The sequence below is a fragment of the Eurytemora carolleeae genome, unplaced genomic scaffold (assembly GCF_000591075.1).
Source record: "Eurytemora carolleeae unplaced genomic scaffold, Eaff_2.0 scaffold1032, whole genome shotgun sequence".
NCBI classification, from domain to species: domain Eukaryota; kingdom Metazoa; phylum Arthropoda; class Copepoda; order Calanoida; family Temoridae; genus Eurytemora; species Eurytemora carolleeae.
Genome location: NW_019398312.1, coordinates 1 through 24,585, shown reverse-complemented (window position 1 = coordinate 24,585; position 24,585 = coordinate 1). Strand labels below are relative to the sequence as shown.

The following is a 24,585-nucleotide window of genomic DNA, read 5'->3' as shown; positions in this document are numbered from 1 at the left end:
CGCTGGGCACTTCTAATAATTCGAGTGTGTTTTTGAAGTTTTCCATTGAAAATACAATAAGGACCGACAAAGGAAAATTGGTTTAATCATTGTTTAAATTTTATTTTGAACATCCAAGCCTAGAAAACTTGTTTCATGATGTGCATGGATATATATTTATCTAATATATGCAGATGCACTGTGCATTGGTGCAACTAAAAACATAGGAAAAGCCAAAAAGTATATTTTATTAAGGATTAGAATTTTTAATAAACAAATTTTAAAAGATTATTTTTCCCTGAATGAATGAGTAAATGCATGATCTGTCCACGCATTTTATAAAAACTTGAGATGCTTGAAAGCATGAATTAGAATCGGCTTGAAATACAAGGCCTGGTTTCACCAATAGTTTGAAAGGGGTAATCATACTTTGACCCCCCTGAACTATAATAGTTGGGGGTACAGTGTATTGTAGATTTATTTAATACTGTACATGCAACAACAAAATTTGCACACTGTTATTGTACATATAAACATAAACTTTACATTGTACACTGTACAGAACATTGTGCATTTTATAATGAAAAAAAGATGCAATTTACAATGATGCACTTAAAAATGTTATTTTTCACTTAAAAAAAACTTATTTTTATAATAAAATAGAATTGTGAAGAAATGAAAAGGTTTTTTTTCTATAACTTTCTTTAAACCTTTTTGCTATGTACGCGATATATGTAATACTGTATTTACACACACACACACACACATATATATATATATATATATATATAAGAAAATAAATATTTAAAACATGATTTAAAGTTTTGTGGTTTCAACATTATGTTTCATGTTATTAAGGATGTACATATGTGTACAACTGTTTGTACATCTGCAGAACACTACATAAAGATGCATTATTTATATTCTCATTTTCCAATTAATTTAAAGTATATAATTAGTTATTAATAGCATGCGTTTACACTTGTTCTTTAGAAATATTTAACACAAAGAACTTTAACTTATTTTTTTATTTTAAAAAAGATTATCCCTGACATATAAAGTACAACAAGTGATTTGAATTATCCAAGATTTAACTAATAATTAAGAAATTTGAAAATTGTTTCAGGCAAACTGTGAAATGATTAAGGTTGGTTCTTCTTTCTTTTGATAAAGAAATGCCTATCAAGATTTGTATTTGGTCTTTTTCAATTTTAGGGCGAAATATTACGCGATACTTCTTAATTGTATAAAGAAGGACAAAAATTATTTCATAAAGTTTTTATTTTTTTTAAATACTGTATCTACACATTAATATATCATTCAATAATTCGTAATTGTAAAATCATTGTGTACTGCAGGACGGAAGGTTTTGGCCCGGACGTGTAAATTCCACTAAACTAGCGGATGTGTACGGCGTGGTGATGGATACACAGCGCGGCAATCGTCCCATCATTCTCCCTAGAGACGACATTTTGAAGGAGGCGGTAAGTTTAGTTTTTTATTTCAATAATTTCAATCGCAGACATGTTTAATTAATAAACATCGTATTTGGATCTTCTACAATTTTAAATTGGAATGTTTTGGGCTTAAAATAGAACATTTTATCCATTAATATGATGAGACTTTACACGCACCTCTGCCCCTTCAGTAAAAGTAAATTCAACCTATATGAAGCATAAAGTCTGACCGCGTCAACCTTGTTGCACCGGCTAGTCCTGTCCATAAAGCTAGGTTNATCTATCTATCTATCTATCTATCTATCTATCTATCTATCTATCTATCTATCTATCTATCTATCTATCTATCTATCTATCTATCTATCTATCTATCTATCTATCTATCTATCTATCTATCTATCTATCTATCTATCTATCTATCTATCTATCTATCTATCTATCTATCTATCTATCTATCTATCTATCTATCTATCTATCTATCTATCTATCTATCTATCTATCTATCTATCTATCTATCTATCTATCTATCTATCTATCTATCTATCTATCTATCTATCTATCTATCTATCTATCTATCTATCTATCTATCTATCTATCTATCTATCTATCTATCTATCTATCTATCTATCTATCTATCTATCTATCTATCTATCTATCTATCTATCTATCTATCTATCTATCTATCTATCTATCTATCTATCTATCTATCTATCTATCTATCTATCTATCTATCTATCTATCTATCTATCTATCTATCTATCTATCTATCTATCTATCTATCTATCTATCTATCTATCTATCTATCTATCTATCTATCTATCTATCTATCTATCTATCTATCTATCTATCTATCTATCTATCTATCTATCTATCTATCTATCTATCTATCTATCTATCTATATCTATCTATCTATCATCTATCTAGGTACTTGAGGTACGACCTACCTGGTCAGGTGACCTACCTGCTGGATCTAGAGTATGTACCTACTGGAGCTCTGCATATTCATGTTTATTTCCTGCCACTGTATCTCCCACCCAGGAGAACAGTCAGAAGGTGTGTTAAAAACTTTTTTTGTGGGTGGAGGGGCAGGTGTATTGATGACATAACTCAAACCGTACCATGCTGATTTAACAATTCAGTCCTTAGCCCAGTAAACTGTGACCTTCTAATTTAATTTTGATCAATTAAGCATAAATTTTTCTCTTTTTTGATACTTTAATTCGTTATAAGAGACTTTAGATTATTAAATCGTAAATTTTTGGAATTTACGAAATGTTGTCTGCTATTATCCACCTTCAACTTTGTCCTAATTTGAATTTGTAAAATAACCAAATGGTCCAAATTTAATAAGAAAGACCAACATTTGATACATTTAACTTATTGGGGTCATCAATCACGTCAAACTAAAGTAAACTTCACGTTATATTGAAATCTTATATATTTTCAATCAGAACTTCTCTAATTAAAAAGCTATAGAGAGGAACAAAGATGTTTTGAATTTCTATTATTTAACCAGATAATTTTGCATTTCTCATAGTTTTGTATAAAATGAAAACTAAATGAGCAACAAGGTCGTCAAGTCGTAACAGAAATGTTGCATAACTTTGACCTTTTCTATCTGTCTAGTTTGCAGTGCATTATTTAAACTGTTCTGTAGTATCTATAATTACCCTTGCTCTTACGTTCTTGGTGGTCATTTCTAGTATTTTCTAATTTGTCCGTTTAACTATTAATTTTTTACATTCTTTATTTAATTTTCACTCGTCATATTTCTCAAAAATACTTTTGTTCTTTAATCATTATTCCCGAATCCTCATTCAGTCTTTTTAACTTTTTTTAAATTAGAATTTTTAGAATTTTAGATCTTTGTCTTTTTTTGTGTTCTCATTTCTCCATCCATCTCTCGATCCTGAAATCCTTCTTACCGCTAAAGTTTCTGTCTATCTGATTCTGAACTTTATCAATTCATCAATTACGCTTCATTCATCTTGGCTGCACTGTCATCAGTGGAAGGATTGCTAATTGATTGAAACTAATGCATTTATCAGCTCATCTATTAAGCTACCTATTTAATAACTTACTTAAACCTATCTATCCACCCATCACCTACGTAATACACCAACGGACCTATGTATTTACCTACCTACCTACCTAGGGTCAGATATTAGTAGAGCTGGATGATGGAGACTCTAGGTTGGTTGATATATCAAGAATAAGAATGCTTCCACAGGACTACAGCAGAGTAGGTCAGTCTATAACAGGGGGCGGAAACGTCATGTGTGTGTCTGTACCAAAAGAGTGTGTGTCAGTTTAAAGTACCGAAGGTGTGTACTGTAGGTTCTTTCTCTTGCCGGACCAGCGCCATTTCCTTTCCCTATATTCCTGTTCCCTGGTCTATAACCTTGAAATCCTCTAAACCGGCATAAAGCCCAATACCCCTTAAACCCCTGGACCTGGCCCTAAAGCCTTAAACTCTGATTCCTTGAACCATAGAAACTAAGGAACTCTAGAACCCTTGAGATCATTGAACCTCTTTAAAGAGCTTTCTAAACCCCTAAATTCTAGCTATTATAATCCCTGAGCCCCTGAACCCGTGACCCATTTAAGACCCTTCAAATTTTTGAACCTTAAAAACCCATAAACCCACAAACTTCTGAAATTCCTGAATATAAAAACTACGGAACTCTGTCAAACCTCTGAACCCCTTCTTTTCAGTATCTAAACCCCTCTTTTAATTTTTCTTTTATTCTGAAATTTATTAACTTTATTTTTCTTTATTCCTTGTTTATCTATGTTTTTATTTTTATCCTGTCGTAAAATATTCTTTACATTTTGAACAAACAAAATATTTGCAATCCTTAGTGTAATTTTTGCATCTTCAAATGTTGTACAAAATTCCTAAAATTTTGTTACAATGGATATACTTTTTTGGATAAAACAAAGTTTAAAATTAAAATGTAAAATGAATTTGTTAATATGTTAAATTATATTTACTTACTTTTCCCACCACTTTACTTGCAAATACAAAAATAACCAATATAAACACATATTTAGACATGTTTTTAATATTCAAATAATTATTATTTAAATTATTTTGTTTAGTTTATGATCCTGATCCTATCTCAAGTTTGAGGAAACGAAGGATTTCTACTGACAGCCATGACAGCGGAACGAGCTTACAGGACAAATCCGCGGAATCAAGAAAATCCGGGGAACTTAAAAAGTTTTCTAAACCGAAGGAGACCCTGCACAGTACGGAGCAAAAGAAGTTAAAAATTCATAAGAAGAAGAAACTGAAAAAGTTGCACAAACACTGTGATAAGCACAGGCGTCATAAGGAAGCCCGGTACATGCAAAAGTATGCTGTTCGTTCCCCTCCGCGCGCTCGCGAACCTCCAAAGACTTCTGAATCTTCGGAGGATTCTTTGGAGGAGAATTCAGATCAAAATAACTCTTCAGACGAAGAGGTAAAAATATTTTCCCCAATTTAAAAAAAAAGTAAAATTCCGTCTTTTTTAAAAAAAAAATAGCACTTCAAAGGCTAAGTAACTAGATTTTAAACCTCAATTTTTTTAAATTAAAAAGACTGTAACAATTTTTTTTAAAGGATTCTGAGAGCTGCAGGGTTACAGAAGAAGGTGGAGAAGGAGGAGAAGGAGGTAAAGGAGAAGCAGGCTGGAGGTGGGTAGGAGAAGGATACAGAAGACCAGGAGGAAAAGGGAAGAGTAAGAAGATGTTCTATAAAGGAATACAAAGAGGAGAGCATCTACTGAATGTAAACGACTGCGCTGTTTTTCTTTCAACTGGACGTAGTGATAGACCTTACATTGGGAGAATAGAGGTAAGCTTTAACCAAAAGATTAAGATTATTTTATAATATATGACCTATCTTAAGTGTTGATAAAGTTGTAAATCGTTTAGTTTCTTTTAAAAAAAAACTTTCACCATTTTAAAATTGTATTTTAATAAATTTTGCCTTTATTAAACCTTACATTGCTTTTATCCTCAGGGAAAAAAGGATTAACCCAATAAATAATTGTTTTTTATTATATTTTTTCTCAGGGTCAAATTTGGCAAAGTGTGAAAAAGCAAATGTTTTGAAAAAACAATTTTAAAATTTGTAAATCTTTTGTTGAAACTTTTTCTAGTCCTAAACACTTGAAAAACAAACCTATTGTACATAACTGATTGTACATAACTGATTGTACATAACTGATTGTAGATGATGTGGGAGACGATGTCGGGATGTATGATGACGAAGGTGAAGTGGTTCTACCATCCACAGGAGGTTGACACTTGTCCCAGAAAGTTCAGTCTAAATCTACCGGTAAGTGAGTTAAAAAAAGTATTTTTTTTTTCACTTTAAATTTATACCTTTTTTCAGGGTGGACTGTTTCAGAGTCCCCACACGGACGAAAACTCTGTTCTAACGATCTCTCATAAATGCTTTGTTCTGCCTTTCAAGGTTTGCATTTATTAAGTTTTTAAACTTTTATACTTCGCAGTCCTCAGAGAGAAAGATATTGGCATCTCTCCAATTCTTTGCAATTTATCAAATTCCTTCGAATTTCTTTGATATCTTATATTTACAGGAGTTCCAGCGATATCACGGGGTAGGTCCCGAGGATCCTGACCTGTACTATCTGGCCGGGAGCTACGACCCGGCTGGTCTCACTCTTAACTTTCAGCCTGGAGTTCTCAAATCAGAAGATTCCGAGTAACAACAAAATGGCGGATGACAAAAATGGCGGGAAACCGAAATTTTACAATTATCGACATTCCCCAACCCTCAGCTGTGTGAAACTGGAATTGAACCCTCTAGAGTACAAAAATAGACAAAGTTAACTGATAATTTTAAACGTTTATAAAAAAGGCTTATTTTCATATGTGTTCAAAGTGATCAAACTTTAAATATTTTCAGCTTTTCATTTTTAGAAACTTTATATAAAGTAGATTTGCACTTTATAACTGCTTGTCAATCTTTTAAATGTATGTTTCCACCGCCCCTGTGATGAAAGAAATATTTAAAAAATATTTCTCAAAAATTTGCAAAATGTTTCTTAGACTTGCTCTTTATTGAAAGTTTGAAACCGTTGTATCAATATGACATGATATGGTTCCACGTGCTTAAACTCCTCTCTTAAATGTTGTTTTGGTTTTAATGTTCAGTAACAAACATGAAACCAGTTTTAATTCCTACGATCGTTGTATGGTCGTACGTAGAATTCTCCCGCGGCACCGTGTGTACATGATGTAAGTGTTAAAAAATTTTACATAAGAAAAATAGCACAATTGTACTTGAGTTTGTGTTTGTACATGTAGTGTTAGTGTGATACATCTAGTAGGCTGTGAACTATATTATTCTTATACAATACATTTTCAACCAAACATAACTGCATTATTATCCTGAGAGCCTGACCAAGAATTGAGTTTATTACAGTGGGACCCATAACACTGTGGAATAGGAGGACGACTGCTATGATTTAAGGGAAACGGAATCGACACGGCCCACCAAACCATGATTACACATGCTTTGCAGAAACAGGGTTTTTAAAACGTAGTCTTTTTTAGTAATTTTTTAAATATGGTTTTGTACTATACCATATTTAATAAAACCAATTTTTGCTTGTATAGCAAATATTTTCGGATCCCAAAAAATATATTTGTTTGCTTTATTCGGCCTAATTTTACCTTTGTTTAATGTATACAATAACCTATTCCGAATACATGTATACAGACAAATATTTCTTATTCAAATGAAGTACCGTCTGCAAACTGTATAATCATATGGTAGGGCGGGCCGGGTCAATTCCTTCTCCCTTTTATTCTATACTCCTTGATTTAAACTTTAATTCCTTTAACAGTGTATACCTAACAGCATTTAATCCAATAAATTCCAGGCGACTGCAGTGAAACTTTTTGACCTTCAATATTTAAAACGCGTAAAATTGCTTAAATGATGATTTCCTTTAAAGTGTGTAGTTCGATAAATCAATTTGCATCGTTAAAAACCCCTTTTTGACACCTTGACAAAATATGTTTTTTTACACAAATGTTATTATTGAAAGCGAGAAAGAAAATTAACCTTTAGATAATTTTATACTGGATTAAAAACGTTCATGAAATTTTATGTGTCATTGTTGTCGAAGAACAGTTTTGCCAATTCAATAAAATTCATTTCTGGGACACTTTGAAGTTAGCAGTAGGAAAACAAGTTCATTTGTCTTTTGAACTTATTTTAGAATCTGATTTTAGCAATAACTAGGAAAATGAGGGTTACCCAAAAAGTGTAAGGTTTAACGGAAATACTTAAAATATGATGATCCTAAGGTAAAATTAAATATTCTGTCATAGATATAGTACTCTAATGGCTTTATTTTATGATTTGGCAATGAAACAAAAAAGTTCCAAACTTGCATAGAATCGTGCAAATTTCATACAGTCGTCTTCTGAAGATTTAGCTTTATTTTTTTAATAAATCTTTTTATATCATTCATTTTAAAGCATCTTTCATCTATTTCATCTTTTATTATTTAGAACAAATATAGTTTTGAGTTTTATATTGGGATTTAAATAAATTCATTCATAATTTAATTACATACAAATAAAATCATTGATACATTTAAATTAATCGCATATTATCACAGATATTTTTTAAAAGAAAAATCAACTTTTTATATTTTCCTTGAGTGCTTGAAACTCGATATTTCCTTTAAACATTAACTCTCGAGGCTTCCCTGTTCAATGTTGTTCAGCTCTTCTAGAAGTTCAGACAAAGGCCTTAAATATTAAAGTCTTAAAATTGTAAATAAGGTCGATAAAAAAGAAACAAGGAACAGAAAACAAGATGGCGGAACAGAAAGCATGATAGCAGAACAGAAAGCAAGATAAAGGAACAAAAACAAGATGGAGGAACAGAAAACAAGATGGAGGAACAGAAAACAAGATGGAGGAACAGAAAACTAGATGGTAAATCAGAAAACATGATTGAAGAACAGAAAGCAAGATAAAGGAACAAAAAAAGATGGAGGAACAGAAAACAAGATGAAGGAACAGAAAACAAGATGGTAGAAAAGAAAACATGATTGAAGAACAGAAAGCAAGATAAAGGAACAAAAAAAATATGGAGGAACAGAAAACAAGATGGAGAAACAGAAAACAAGATGGAGGAACAGAAAAAAAGATGGAGGAACAGAAAACAAGATGAGGGAACAGAAAACAAGATTGAGGATAAGAATACAAGATGGAGGAACAGAAAATAAGATGAAGGAATAGAGAAGAAGATGGAGGAACAGAAAACAAGATGGAGTAACAGAAAACAAGATGAAGGAAGTAAATTAAGATGGAGAAACAGAAAACGAGATTGAAGAACAGAAAGTATGATGAAGGAACAGAGAACAAGACGGAGGAACAGAAAACAAAATGGGAGAAACAGAAAACAAAATGGAGAACCAGCAAACAAGAGGGAGAAACAGAAAACAAGATGGAGGAATAGAAAACAAGATAGACAAATAGAAAACACGATGGAGAAACAGGAAACAAGATGGAGGAACAGGAAACAAGATGGAGGAACAAAAACAAGATGGAGGAACAAAAACAAGATGGAGGAAGCGAATTAAGATGAAGGAACAGAAAACAAGATGGAGGATAAGAATACAAGATGAAGGAACAGATAAAAGATAGAAAAATTAATACGATACAATGTTAGAAAAATCAAGAAGGATAATTTTTTCTTGCAAATGTTACCCGACATCATCTTCCATTTTGAGCGCAGTGACCCTTCGGTAGAGATGGGAGCAGTCTAAGCTGATACACTCTCTTCCTATATTCCCGGCACACTTGACACACTCCCGCCAGCAGTCCTATACATCAAACAATAAGGGACTGTAAGCGTAGTTTAAAGTGACTCTCAATGCAAAGATGGCAATGCCTGATTCACAACGGTGCCCTTAAAAGTTTTGTCTAAACAAGTATGAAATATATATTGTTGTTTATAATGTTAAAATCTGATTACTTTTAATTGTGGTTTTTCTTTCAAAGTGACTGGCGCATTTCTACTGCAGGAAACTAATTTTAATTATCAGAATTATAACTCTAAACCTATAAAAACGACAATTTCTTTGCATTGAGGGTCGCTTAATATTATGCAATGCATTTTATAATGATAAAAACTTGAAAAAAACTTGAAAAATACTGCAAAAATCTGTGGAAGAAATGTCGTCTTGGCTCTTTTTTTAATAATAAATCTATATAATAAAGCTATTCACTCATATACGTTTATATGTTAGCTATAGCTGGCCAAACGTTTGTAAGCGTAGTTTAAAGTGACTCTCAATGCAAAGATGGCAATGCCTGATTCACAACGGTGCCCTTAAAAGTTTTGTCTAAACAAGTATGAAATACATATTGTTGTTTATAATTTTAAAATCTGATTACTTTTAATTGTGGTTTTTCTATCAAAGTGACTGGCGCATTTTTACTGCAGGAAAACTAATTTTAATTATCAGAATTAAAACTTGCATTGAGGGTCGATTAATATTATGCAATGCATTTTATAATGATAAAAACTTGAAAAATACTGCAAAAATCTGTGGAAGAAATGTCGTCTTGGCTCTTTTTTTAAATAATAAATCTATATAATAAAGCTATTCACTCGTATACTTTTATATGTTAGCTATAGCTGGCCAAACGTAAGCCCGGGAAGAAACATAGGCTAAAAAAAGTTTGGCCCGTGAAATCTAAATTAAATTTTTTGGAAATTCCACAGGTAACGCAGGGCACTTCAGCTAGTTTTTAATATGGGAGTTTGTAAATTTTGCACTAGTAATTTCTAGAAATAAATAAATCAAAATGATAAAATCTTAAAAGAAACTTCACAATTGTGAGAAAAATTCAAAGACGACTTTCAGCCTAAGTATTCTTGACATTACTGGCCCTATTCAGTTACCTGTATATTCTGCTGTATATTGTGAAGCTTCCTGGCTAGTAGAAGAGCGCTTGTATCTCGGCAGCTTCTGCAGCTCTCACAAAGTACACTCGTAGAGTACTAAAGACAATAGAACATTCAGAACATACAGGTCACAGCAAGGAATATAAAAGGATCTTCCATAAAATTAAAATAACATGTGCTGAAAGAGCCTGCGTCTTTTTAATTTTAATGTTTCTTCCAGAACCTGCAGTACACTTTGTTTTAAGGGAGTTCCCATTAAATCACGGGGTGTCCTAGTCCTACAATATATGTAATCGCGCTTAGATCTAAATTGGAATTTACTGGGCGTAAAATAAAATTTTTAATGATTTAAGCCGTTTCAAAATTGTTTAAAACCAAATAAATCTTATCTAAAGGATTTCACTATAAACGCTATTAATTTGTTATAATAACCTAAATCGTAAAATATACGACATTTATTTATATTTAAGGTTATTCACTGACGACCTCTAACTTTTGAAATATCACAATCTGAAGGTTGACATTTGTTTTGTTTAATTAATAAAGCCTCAAAATAATGTTGCAAACAGACATATCACGTGGATTTAACGGTTTTGTTAATATTCCAGAAAGCTGTGACGTTCGTTCACAATTTGTCCTAATAAACTTAATTTATTAGCCTTTATTCATAAATACTTTTTATTTTACATTTTTTATTTAAAAAGTATAAAACAATAAAATCCGTAAGTTTAAAGATTATTGAATTATTTGAGACCAAAACGCGTTTGATTTCAAATAGAAGAAACCGAATGCTTCTAACTCTGATTAGTCTGGGGTGATATTTTACAGATAACAAATCACCAGTTGAAATAATTCAAAAATAAGAATACCTCATTAATCCCTATATGGTACCGTTGTTAATCGACCATGCCATTTAAAAAATGGAGGGTTACTTAAAATAACGTGTACAGTCCCTTTAAATATAAAACTACCTGATCACAAGCTCGGCAGGACTGACAGACAAAGTATTTGGAAATAATTCCTTTATTTCTAAACAAATATATAGATAACTAAATAAAAAACTAAATAAGTAAAAAATTGAATTTTTTAACAAAGTTGAAGTTTTTTCCCGATTACAATTTTTTTATATAGCCTATTTTACCCCCAGGGTACCCCATGGGTTCCCTCAAATAATGTCAGTCAATTTTGTCCATCCGTTTGGCCAACATTAGCTAACATATATACAAACAAATATATATATATGATCGAGCGAAGAGCTTTATTATATAGATTGTCTCTTTAAGTCCATTGTTCACACAATTTGAAATTATTACCCTTTACTAAATCACGTTCGTTCCGGAGACCCAGAATATTCAGATGGCTGTGTTTAATGTTAATAATAAAAAATAAGGGCTTTATGTGTATTTAAAAAAATCCCTTTGATGAGTTAAGTTAATAATCATTAATTTACCATGGGAAAATATTATAATTCATTTTTAGAGTATAAAATCAGTTAAAATTAAAACTGAAAAATTATGTGATAAAAACATACTTGACGACCGCCTGGTGTAAAGGCTTGTAGTGTCTCGGTAGATCAGCATACCATTGTCCTTAAACAACAAAACAAAATTTAAACAAGAATTTCAAAGTAAAAAAAAGACTTTTATTAACAAGTCAACTAGTTTTAAATCTCCTTAAAATACTTCCATCGAGAGGGTAGAGGGTAAAAAGAAAAAGTTAAAAAACAAAACAAATGAGTAGTGATATTATCAGTTAATTGTTTCAATAATGAAAAACATCAATTAAAAAATGACCATGATTTATGTATGAATAAAAATACATAATTTTTAATCAAAATTATATTTTAATAAAATATAAATCACCTGTGTCTACGCCCAAAAGTAGGAAGCATCGGTTTAAAGGAGGAACAATAACCTAAATTAAACAAAACTAACTCAATGATGGAATTAAAGGATGTCCCACAGCTCCAAAACTTAAAGGGAGTGTTCGCGAAAAATGAAAGGGGGTATAGGCTTAATGCGATAAAAAAGCGCTTTTGATCGCTAATAATCTTACTTCTATCTGTTGCGTCTATAAGGAGAAAATTGTTAAAGACGTCTCATACCGTATGACTTAGCGCCCATATAAATTCAGAAAATTGCAACATACAACTTAGACCGTAAAAAATCAATTTAATTTCACACAAATCATTCAAATATTACAACCTATAGTCATCGATTATCTTTCGCCACATTTGTATATAGTTTATATTTTATAATATTTTGGTTTTCTAAAACAGCGATTGTCAAGGAGATTCAGAAGGAACGGAAAAATATTTTTTTTTTTGTAGAAATATATCGGTCCAACCACTCAAAACAACCAACCCTGGTTAGGCAGGTCCAAACTGCACAGTAAATTGTGATTGCTTATTTGTAATATCTCATCCTTTGTAGTTGAATAAAAATATTAATGAATGAATATTAAAAACTCATAAATGAATAGTTTAAAATGAATCCTGTCATTTTTGCTGATCAATCCCGTATCCTGTGGTGGACCTTGCAGGGTCACTTCAAATAAAAGGTCATTTAGAAGAAGTATACCTGGCTGTCCATAAACAACCACATAGGGGACTCGTTCCCCTGCCCTTGGGACTGCTCTAGGGTCCTTCTTTAGTCCCTAAATTTAAATTGTAATTAATATTCCACTTTAATCCAGATATGGAGGTAAGGCCAAGGGTGAAATTTATACGAGCTAACGGCGCAACTTTGCGACCTCGCAACTCCATAGATGAAAGTATACAAAGAGAAGTCAGTATTTATGTGTTTTGAATCTCTGGATCAAACATTAATCTTATTCCTATTCGATAATACCCTGCAATGATAACTTTAAAGTGCCCTCATTAAATATCGAGATTAAGCATTCAAGATTAAGGATACTCCACACAGAAGCTCCGACCTCTAATCTGACTCCAAAGAACCTAATGTTCCTTTTCATAATAAAAATGTCTTCCTTGGAAATCAATATATGCAGAATACATGGTTTGAGTAAAATTAGTGATAAAATAGTTAATTAGACTCTACGCAGATATTATCAAAAAGCACAAACTATAGTCTAAAGTTAAAATAAACAAATAACCAAATTTCCGATAGTTTTTGCAAGAATTTTGAACTACTTATTAGTAGAACATAGTCCACTCCAATATAGAAGTCAGGTTAGATTTATGTGCAGTTGCCGGTACAAATTAATGCCCTTAGAGTATCTTTACAGTTTTGAAAATACACCGAAGCAAGAGAAAGGCTAAAATCATTTGGTTAAATGTCAGAAATTAAAAACTTTTTATTATTCTCAAAAGGTCTTGAGAAAGAGAAAATATGATTGAAAAGCTGGATCATATAAATCTTTATTAAATCAACGTGAACCCAATAGAATGAAGAGCTTACTATTCTTGTTAATTCTAATGCAGGAACACAGGCAGTAGGACGGTAACCTTTCAATCCACGAAACTCCTAGGTTTAGATAAATACAAAAATCATAACTGTTAAATACAGACAGACAGATAGATAGATAAATAGATAACAGGATAAATAATTACAAATTATTAATAATTAGATAAAATTCTATTTTCTGAGAAGTTTCGTTAAAACAATGTTTTTCCAAACTTACCAATAAACTTCAGGATTAGTGTGTGGGGCAGGCACAAGATGATTTATTGAAGGAAAAATTCACAATGTTTCAAGATTAAATATTTTTAAAAAGACAGGAAACATAAGAAATATTTATTTATCTTTATAAACGAAATAAAAAAGGACGTGTGAAAAAATATTTTATTAAATAAATATCGAGGGGGTGTGTGTAACAACATTAGAGGACTAAAAGCGTAATTTTAAATTGGACATCAGCTCTAGACTGGGTATTTTCCACTCATTAGTAATTACAGTACCCGTAAAAGAGTTCTATAATAAACGGAAACGGTATTTCCACGATTATTTTTACAGCCATAACCAAAAAGACCCGGAATTAATTGATTGTTAATCAGGCGACTTTACATATATATAAAGGGTGTCCCCAAAAAAGATCTTAAGACATTGTAGCACTCGCCATGGTTCAATTTTTAAAAAAATTGTACATTTTTTAAATCTTTGGAACATTTCCGATCGAATGATTTCAATTAGCTAGAGGTATGTAGCACTAAAATTTAGAAAGTATTGACCGTTTGAAGTTTGTCATTTTGGCTTGGTTGAAAATTGAAATAGGTAAAACAAAAAATTATCACTGCATATTCATATTTTATTTCAATATATGAAAATTATGGTTTACAATTACAAAAATGATATAAATGATACAAATACATGTTTATGGTCTTTCTACTCAAAATGCCCCCCATGGTTTGCAATACATTTTTCTGCTCTATTCTTTACATCCATAACTGATCTCCTGCACATATCAACGTCTACTCTAGCAACTGCTCTATCCAAGGCCAGTTTTAACTCATTTAAAACTCTTGGTTTTGGTGTGTATACTTGGGATTACAAGAACCCCCAGAGATGAAAGTCCAATGGATTTAGGCCAGCCATGCCCTCTACTGGCTCTTCTGCTAACAACTCTACCCTCAAACTTACGGTCCAGATATCTCATGTTGTGATCAGTAACATGGCATCCATCCTGCTGCCACCATAGGGTATTCAAATTGCCACCATTTCTTATTTCTAATTCAGGCAAAGCTATGAACTGCAAGTCTGCAACAAAGAATGGTATCGAGCCCCATTCATGGTTTGATTTCTGTATACTTTAATGCCAAATGTTTCATCAACCTTCACACCACAAAACACCATCAATTTGTTTGGAAAGGTTGGTTTCTCCACAATAAAGTGAGCAGGCCGGCCACCATTTACTGGATCACTAGACTTGAGAGGAGCATACCGCCGAACCTTCTGAGAATTTACAGAACCATTTAATTCAAAGTATGCTTCGTCAGAAAAGACAAGTTTACCTAGCTGATTATTTGTGAGAGTTCTGATCCAGGTACAAAACTGTATCCTTCTTGGTAAATCTTCAGGTTTTAGTTCCTGCCTTGTAATTGGCCGATATGGGTGATATTTCATATCAGTTGATATCCTTGACCAGCTGGATTTGCTTAACATTAAAAAGTTTCTCCTTGCAGAGCTTACAGGAGAAGTATTTATAGCTCCAATGTGTTTGGCAGCATCTCTGTTCATTACTACAGCTACCCTGACAACATTTCTTGGAGTTCTGACATGTCGTGATCTTCCACTGAATGAATTTCCAGGACTTGTCTTACTATTCACATTGAGTACTGTCCCTAGCTCCATTGCCTTTTTATAGATTCTTCTGACATGACATAAAGCAGGCTGTCTTGCATTGAGATATTTGCGCCCAAAGTCCATGATAAGACCAGGCATAACGTTTCTGTGACCCTTTCTTTTGTGATACTCAAAAGCAAGGAAGTTTCTTTCCTGTGTTGTAAACTGAGGTCTTGCCATTATTAAACAATAATTGCGCATTTTTAAGATTGTTTAGAAGATTTGAATGTTTTTCAGACACTAATAAAATTCCATAATATTTATAAAATTCGAAAAAATCAATTCATGAACTCACCTGAGCCAAAATGACAAACTTCAAACGGTCAATACTTTCTTAATTTTAGTGCTACATACCTCTTATTGAAATCAATCGATCGGAAATGTTCCAAAGATTTAAAAAATGTACAATTAATATTTTTAGTAATAATAGCAATAACAACAATAATGATACTGATAATAATAATAACAATGTAAATAATACCACCTGACAGTTTCAATTCCTTTGGCATCAAATTCTGGTTTTAATTGTGTTTTTGTTTCGTACATGTATCCAACATATCTTTTCTTGGTTTGCAGTACACAGGGTAAATAAACCTAAATTTACATATTTAAAAATAAACATCATACAGTTTTGCAAATGTACATATGTACATCATACATGATAGAAAAGCACAACTTGTTTCGGATTGCTTAACAGGAAACAGAGGCGCAACAGTGGGGGGGGGGGGGGGGCAAAATAATTTCCTTTCTCGCTGAAAAAGGGGCAGCTCTTCAAAAAAAAAATTTAAAAAAATAAAAAAGTCACCCTTCAATCCAAGGAATGTTTAGGTAAGAGCCCAATATCCAATATCCAACAGTTTGATTTAAAAAAATACATCATCAAAATTTACGGAACAAAAATATTAATAATAAAATTGTGCAAGCTACTTTAAAGTTAATAAAAATGAGTGGCCTTAGTTTCCCCAAAAATCTAAACGATAACGTAAAAATGAAAATGAATAAAACTTCACCTTTTCAAATTTTAGTTTCATTGGTTTAGGATTCATCTCAGTAATAACACGGGCCATCTCCTCTCCAATATCAAATGCTTCGTCCTTGATATAAATAAATATATATATGTATATATATGTATATATATGTATACACACTAGCTTGGGAACCCAGGGTTGCCCAAGTTATTCAATACTAGTTGTTACTGGCGCTTGGTCGTAAATTACGAGTTGAACTATTTTTCCCTATAAAAGTCGACCTACACAATTTAGAATCTCAACATATACGTGGTTCTCCCGAGTTCCCCAATAAAGATTTGAGGCAAAATCAGTCAAGGGGTTCCTTAGTTATGATCGTAAATCAAAACAAACAAACAGAGATTACTAATTTATATATATATAGAAGGGAGACACTTTGAAAATTTCTTTGACGCAGAATTTCTTCTGGAATTTTTGGCAGTATGAAATCATTACTGGATTGCTCAGCAGATTGACCCATCCAACATCTCAGTTTATAACTGAAAATTTCCCTCTCATATTTGACATTTTAACATTATTTCAGGATCTTATATTTATATATTTATATTATATATTTATTTTAACATTAACTCTAAAAATAATACTATGAATAGCCTGGGTTTGTCTTTTGAATTTGATTTAAAACATTTTGAAAATGCAAAAAAAAACGATTGTTTTTGGATCGTTTTTCAAAAAATATTTCTTTATGATAAAAATATTGCATATTTTAATTATTAATGAAGGAACCAAAAGATTAACAACACTACTTGTGGTAAAATAATTTGAATGTCAAAAACCTAAAAACGATTCTCCTGACACGTGACATAATGCTCCTACCTTAGTTCTACCCTGGAGAAGAACAAACACACTGTCTGTGTCCCCGTAAACTACTTTAGCTCCCCAGCCCTTCCTCTCTTCTATAGTTTTAATTGTTATCTCCAGGGCCTCACGACCCTAAGCAGTGTTTTGAATCATTTTTGAACACTTCGACACAGGGGTATATCATTTTAAGAATTACGCATTTACAATGATTTTTGAGTGAACATCAAAAGGAAATTGTTTTGAATTTATATTATGTAACCAAATAAATTCTCATAATTGAGCATAAGATCAAACTAGAGTAGCTACGAGGTCACAAAGTCGTATAAGTATTCTCGCAAAAATTTGACCTTCTCTTTCTACTACAACCTAATGATCAATAGACTCTGTTTGATGCACTGTAAAGTGTACATAACAACAACGGTTACGCAATACAAATAAAGCAGTAACTCACATGTTTTAAACAAGAACCTTAAAGGGAACCTTTGTAAATCGGACATGCTACTCTTAAAATGGAAGTTCAATTAAAATTTCGTCGACCGTCCTTTCAACCACCATAAAGCCAGAAAAAAACGAGAAGGCCAAGGAACTGAGTTCTTCCTACAAAATATGATCTTTAAATCCATATATCTTTGCAACCCGGTGTCGTAGACCTTTATTATTTCAGACTATAAATTGTTATATCAAATAGTAAAAGTTAAAAATGCCAAAATTGAAGCAAAGATATGGGGATTACATATTTTGACCTTTTCGGCACGTTATCAGTTCCTAATTGGAAAATAAATGGAACGAGTTTGAGATCAGTGACATTTTTTGATTTTACGTCCAAGTATGAGAAAAGCTAATATTACTATATACCTTTGCGACCACACTATCCGCCACCTCTACGCATGGCATTCTACCACTAAAACTAGCTGACGTATAACCGTAGGTAACATTTGCTATAAGCTTTAAACCAAGCTGACGGGAGTGAAGAATCTTCTGAAGATCAATATCCTGTAAAAAGAAGAATATTAAAGAACATGACGGGAGTGTAGAATCTTCCTAAGATCAAAATCATGTAAAGAAGAAGAGTATTAGAGATCATGACGGGAGTGTGGAATCTTCTGAAGCTCAATTTCCTGTAAAAAGAAGAATATTAAATAACATGACGTGAGTGTAGAATCTTCTGAAGCTCAATATCCTGTAAAAAGAAGAATATTAAAGAACATGACGGGAGTGTGGAATCTTCTGAAGATCAATATTCTGTAAAAAGGAAGAATATAAAAGAACATGACGGGATTGTAGAATCTTCCTAAGATCAATATCATGTAAAGAGGAAGAGTATTAGAGATCAAGACGGAGTGTAGCATCTTCTAAAAATCAATATCATGTAAGAAGAAGAGTATTCGAGATCATGACGGGAGTGTAGAATCTTCCGAAGATCAATATCATGTAAGAAAAAGAGTATTAAAGCTCATGATGGAAGTGAAGAATCTTCTGAAGATGAATATTATTTAAGAAGAGTATTAGAGATCATGACGGAAGTGTAGAATCTTCCGAAGATCAATATCATGTAAGAAAAAGAGTATTAGAGATCATGACGGAAGTGTAGAATCTTCTAAAGATCAATATCATGTAAGAAGAAGAGTATTAGAGATCATGACGGGAGTGTGATTATGTGATTATGTGAGATGAGATCTGAGTGTAGAATGTTCCGAAGATTAATATAATGTAAAGAAGAAGAATATTAGAGTAAGAGAATCGTCTGAAGATCAATATCCTGTAAAAGAAGTGTTAAAATGCGTTAACGATTCATTTTAGTTCGAGAACTTGGGGGGTTTTTGGCACCGGGATTAACATATACTATATGTATTATGTATACTATTAATAAAAAGTTAAATTGAGAATTGAACCTTTGAATGTTTCTTCATCGACTGTTTGACCATGATCCTTGTGTTCAGTATGTCTTCAAGCATTGATGGTAAAACTCCTTTCCGTACTAATCAAACAAAATAATTTAGTATTTTCAGAGTCAGTTTTTATTTTATTTTAACCAAATTAAAAACCTGATTTCGCCCAAAAACTAAAAGAAACATTTTTGCTTTTTCACAGTGCAGTCCATTAAACATAAAAAATCAATCAACCATCATCCCGTAGAAGCCAGGGCTGAGACTCCGTCAAAGTTAATCGTAAATACTATTATTATATTCTATTTATTCGTACACAATTATAATGGTACAATTTAAAATCAACGAGAAATGAGATATATAACATATAAAATATAGAATTAATATATAGTCGAAAACAATAAAATAAAATAAAAAAAAATAAAAACTTAGTTAGTTTTTACATATATCATCAATAATTACATCTATTTCATCATAGTTAAATCCTTCTAAAACATTTGGATTTGACCGGATTAATAGTAAATCTTTTAACAGTGGAATTCTCCACGCATTTTCAGCCGGATTCGCGTAAATCATGTTTGACTTTACTAGAGACTTGTTCAAGGACAGTTTATCTACATAGGTTTCATTTGCAATATTAGATAAATTCTTACATAATTTTGTTCTATGGTCATTTTTGCATATTAATGCCATTGATGGTTACGACACGAGTCTAGTCATTAGTGTTGCGCATTGGCGAAGTACAAGTGTGTAGTGTGAACCCATTTCACTATGATTTGTTGATTTGTTGAATTTTAAGTTAGTGGTAAAACAGTGTCCGAATTTAAGGAATCTAAGCCGCGTCTCAAATACCCAAAAACCGGTTTTAATTAAGTGTGCCAGCTTAAATCTTGAAACATTGAATACAATTTTAAATGGAATTAATCAACTTAAATTTAAGCTGCGGTTCAAATTCTTTCAATTCGGCCTCTGGTTGCTTTATAATAACATCAAATAATGAAATAATGACTAGATTGCTCAAATATTTTTTTTTATTACACAGATAGGTCCTACTGTACAAATAATTAAACAAAAAACTTATGAAAAAAAAGTATTTCAGCCCTGACCTTGATAATTTTTTTGTATTAAATGGATTTTTGATATAACCTGTTTTCTTGAGAAAGACTATTCCCCCAGGAGATATTGTAATCTGATCACGGAGCAATCTAAATAAATAGTAAATAAATATCATAAAAAACACCCAATTTACTATTAAAGTTTAAAGTTCAATCTTATGATTAATATATATACTTCTAATGGACTGTGGTTGTAATGTATAGGAACTCTCCATCTAAATAGGAGCAGGCCAGTTTCATAACGGCACTTTATCTGTTCAATAATTTGGAAAATATCTCCGTTTTTCAATGTGTTTAATTTTGATATAATATACTGTACTAATGTACTGGCATATTGTACTGTACCGGTACCTGAGTCTCCCTGGAGATATCTTGAGGTTTGTACAACCAAAAGGATAAACTCCTGGTTCTCCCATATTCTGCACCCGACCCAGGCAGGTAGAGTAGCAATAGTTGTATCCTAAGTAGTAAAGTACAAAATATATAATTATATATGTAACGATCTAGCCCGTCTCTCCTCACTTAATCTTTATGGCTAAGCTGCCTCAAACTCTAACTATCAGTCAATCCCGACTGCCGTATGGCTAAACTGACTCAAACTCTAACTATCAGTCAATCCCGACTGCTGTATGGCTACCTGCCTCAAACTCTAACTGTCAGTCAACCCTGACTGCTGTATGGTTAAACCGTCTCTAATTCTAATAATCAGCCTACCCAGGCTGATTCCGTCTATACTGAACAAAAGTCTGTATTCAACTGATTTATTTATAAACGTGATTATACGGGCCGGTATGACCGGCCAGGTAACAAAACTAAAGATAGAATTATAATACAAAATATGATTACACAGGAAGGTAGAATTCATGACATATATCTTATTCCTTTGTGCTTTTAAACTGTAAAATTGTGTCATGTGTGGGAATTTATTTATCTATTTATTAAATGACAGCTTACCAATAATAATGCTTGGATATAAACTTTGAAAATCTAGAACTATCACGGGATCTAAAATTAGATTTGTTCAAGAAACTGATTGAAAAAAATTATTATATTTGTATGACCTGTGTACATTTTAGACTCTGGTTCAAGCAGAAGAGCTAAATATTCGGGAGCAGCCTTAATATTACAGATTTAAGTACTGCTGGTCAATTAATTTATATTGTTCCAGAATACTATACTCTATATAGTACACACTACAGAGTATAATAGACTCTACACAATAAACAGTATATACTATACTCTACACAGTTCACTACAGAGTATAATAGACTCTATACCCAGTACACAGTATACAGTATACAGTTCACAGTATACTGGACTCTACACAATATAAAGAATACTGGACTTTACAAGTGCACTGTATACAAGACTCTACACAGTTCACAGTATACTAAACTCTACACAGGTCACAGTATGCTAGACTGTACACAGTAAACAGTATACTATACTCTACACAATAAACAGTATACTATACTCTACACAGTAAACAGTATATTATACTCTACACAGTTCACAGTATGCTAGACTCTACACAGTTAACAGAACTATACTCTACACAGTAAACAGTATACTATACTCTACACAGTAAACAGTATATTATACTCTACACTGCAGTAAACAGTATACTATACTCTACACAGTAAACAGAACTATACTCTACACAGTAAACAGTATACTATACTCTACACAGTAAACAGTATATTATACTCTACACAGTAAACAGAACTATACTCTACACAGTAAACAGTATACTATACTCTACACAGTAAACAGTATACTATACTCTACACAGTTCACTACAGAGTATAATAGACTCTACGCAGTATACAGTATACTAGACTTAATACAGTACAGTACACAGTATACAGTTCACAGTATACTGGACTCTACACAATATAAAGAATACTGGACTTTACAAGTGCACTGTATACAAGACTCTACACTGTTCACAGTATGCTAGACTCTTCACAGTTCAATACAGAGTATACTAGACTCTACACAGTACACATTAAACTATACTCTACACAGCTAACAGTATACTGGACTCTTCATAATACGCATTAAACTAGACTCTACAAAGTACATAGTAAACTAGACTCTACACAGTACAGTATACAGTATACTTAGCTTTTAATCTTCACACTACACAGTATACTAGGCTCTACACAGTACACAGCATACTAGACTCTACACAGTATACTTGACTCTACACAGTACACAGTATATTAGACTCTAAACAGTACACATTAAACAGTGTGAAAGACAGTATACATTTTTTACTTGACTCTACTCAGAGTGATAGTATACAGTATACTATTGCCTCTACATAGTGTGAAAGACAGTGTATATTGTATACTAGACTCTACACGGTATACCTGGCCAGCTAGCTGCTGTCTAGAAGGGGATACAGGTATAAAGTTCATTGGTTTGGCTAGTCTCAACATACTAGACTCAACGCGGAATTGGGAGCCTCGGCTTATCACCTCAAAGAACTGAATTCCAAATATTCTTGCCAACTCAGATGTTCTAAATGATTTGAGAATAATCAATCAGTCAATCAATCAATCTGGTAAAAAATTATAGAAAAACTAAAGTAGAATCAGACAGAATCAGAGTAAAATGCGAAAAGAAAAGAAAATGAGGAATAAAATCATCTTTCGTATTATTATTATTATTAAACGTCTGGTACCTTGAAACTATATCGAGCCTGTACAATATCTCTAGATGAATGTTCACCCGTTCCAACATATTTTTAACAGTCTAAAAAAATAAACTAAAAATCCGTGACAAATGTTTTCCTAAACTTAAATTTGCCGCGTAATTTGAGTTTATACCTTATGCCGCGTAAGATTATTCTTCCACCATTTTGTAAGATATTGATGACTTATCTTTGGAATTCTCTTACCTAACACCTACACAAACATTTCTAAGTTTTATTTGAATTTATCTTGAATATTGACCCCATTTAATTAGACAGATCTTAGTATTGATTAGTCAAGAGCATTGTAAAATAAATAAATAATGTAAATAGTCAAATTTTTTGAGCATGGACAGTTGGTTAAGTATGAAATAAAATACCTTCCATGCTACACTCTGTAAGGTATAACTATACAGAGGTAACTCTGATCTCATAATTCTCCAGGTATTTAGAACTATCCGTCCAACAAGGTTTATCTCAGACGTGTGTTCCGCATTATACTGAGCTCCTAGAGTATTATTATCATTGACAGTTTCATTCAGTTTAAACCTTGGTTAGTAACGAACCCATCCCTATTTTTGCCTAATGATTGCATCGTATTTATTGTGGACAGCCCAGCCCCATTCTCCAATTGCGCCAAGGGGAGGGGAATATACCCCCCCCCCCCTCCCTACTGATTTATCCTATACCTGGATTATCCTCTGAATCATCAAGCATTCTGCTCTCTCTGATACTACCAGGTACTCTGGATATAAGGGGACATAGATTCAACCCTAAAAGATTATTTTCAAACCTTAAAATTGGAGCATTCTCTGTTTGTATTAAATAAACATCAAAACAGCTGATCTGATTGATTGGGCTCCAATTTGTTTAAACTTTAAAGACCTCAATGGTGGTTTATAGAGCTGGCCACGCTCAAAACTCGTATTTTTAGAGTGCTTCTAATTTTAAAATTTATCAATTAAAATAAAATTTATTTATTTATTTATTTATTTATTTATTTAATTATGCCCCTGAACCTGTTCTTTGTACATTATGCTACTTGTATGCCACAGTAAATAAAAATAAACTAAGCTTTTATATATATGTCTTCCTTGTCTCTGCTGCCTGTAGGGACTTACCTAAGTTAAAAGCTCTCTGGAAAAGAAATCCCCAAGACTCGAGCTGAATTTCATATCCTTACAAGTCAAATCAAATTTTTAATTGTTTTTCGTTAAAGAGCAATTAAGAAATGGTTTTCCCTGAACCCCTAAAAAGTCGCTAAAAGGAAGTTATAATATAACTAAAAAGAAATATTGCAAAAGGCATTTAAGAAATAAAATTTCCCAACCTATAAGTAAATTCGTGGACAATGTCTGTGTGAAGGGGGG

General features: G+C 32.3%; 2 protein-coding genes and 1 long non-coding RNA gene across 3 annotated transcripts in view; 1 reads left to right on the top strand and 2 right to left on the bottom strand.

Annotated features, from left to right (window-relative positions):
• Positions 1-6,820, top strand: part of LOC111717208 (uncharacterized) — a 13,072-nt gene extending 6,252 nt beyond the window's left edge. The window contains exons 8-15 of the mRNA XM_023492727.1: positions 1,338-1,463; positions 2,362-2,490; positions 3,593-3,683; positions 4,540-4,904; positions 5,045-5,278; positions 5,660-5,764; positions 5,822-5,902; positions 6,030-6,820. Coding sequence (XP_023348495.1) covers positions 1,338-1,463; positions 2,362-2,490; positions 3,593-3,683; positions 4,540-4,904; positions 5,045-5,278; positions 5,660-5,764; positions 5,822-5,902; positions 6,030-6,158 — 1,260 coding nt within the window. The 3' untranslated portion in view covers positions 6,159-6,820. The remainder of the gene's footprint in view (positions 1-1,337; positions 1,464-2,361; positions 2,491-3,592; positions 3,684-4,539; positions 4,905-5,044; positions 5,279-5,659; positions 5,765-5,821; positions 5,903-6,029) is intronic.
• Positions 6,821-7,980: 1,160 nt separating this feature from the next.
• LOC111717209 (uncharacterized) lies at positions 7,981-12,331 on the bottom strand. Its single transcript, XR_002768712.1, has 6 exons — positions 12,250-12,331; positions 11,919-11,976; positions 11,359-11,416; positions 10,385-10,483; positions 9,184-9,299; positions 7,981-8,217 (listed from the first exon to the last, which is right to left on the bottom strand). It is a non-coding gene; the product is annotated as an uncharacterized LOC111717209 (long non-coding RNA).
• A 424-nt stretch (positions 12,332-12,755) lies between these two features.
• LOC111717213 (DNA polymerase zeta catalytic subunit) lies at positions 12,756-24,393 on the bottom strand (the record flags this gene model as incomplete). Its single annotated transcript, XM_023492731.1, is given in 19 exon segments — positions 12,756-12,770; positions 12,935-13,042; positions 13,807-13,872; positions 15,154-15,859; positions 16,172-16,281; positions 16,698-16,781; positions 17,532-17,648; positions 18,372-18,509; positions 19,409-19,494; positions 20,549-20,607; positions 20,869-20,977; positions 21,472-21,522; positions 21,579-21,633; positions 22,893-23,043; positions 23,207-23,277; positions 23,352-23,429; positions 23,596-23,723; positions 23,905-23,988; positions 24,337-24,393. Coding segments are annotated over 19 exon segments (2,273 nt in total), but the record flags the coding sequence as incomplete, so codon positions are not given.
• Positions 24,394-24,585: the final 192 nt, after the last annotated feature.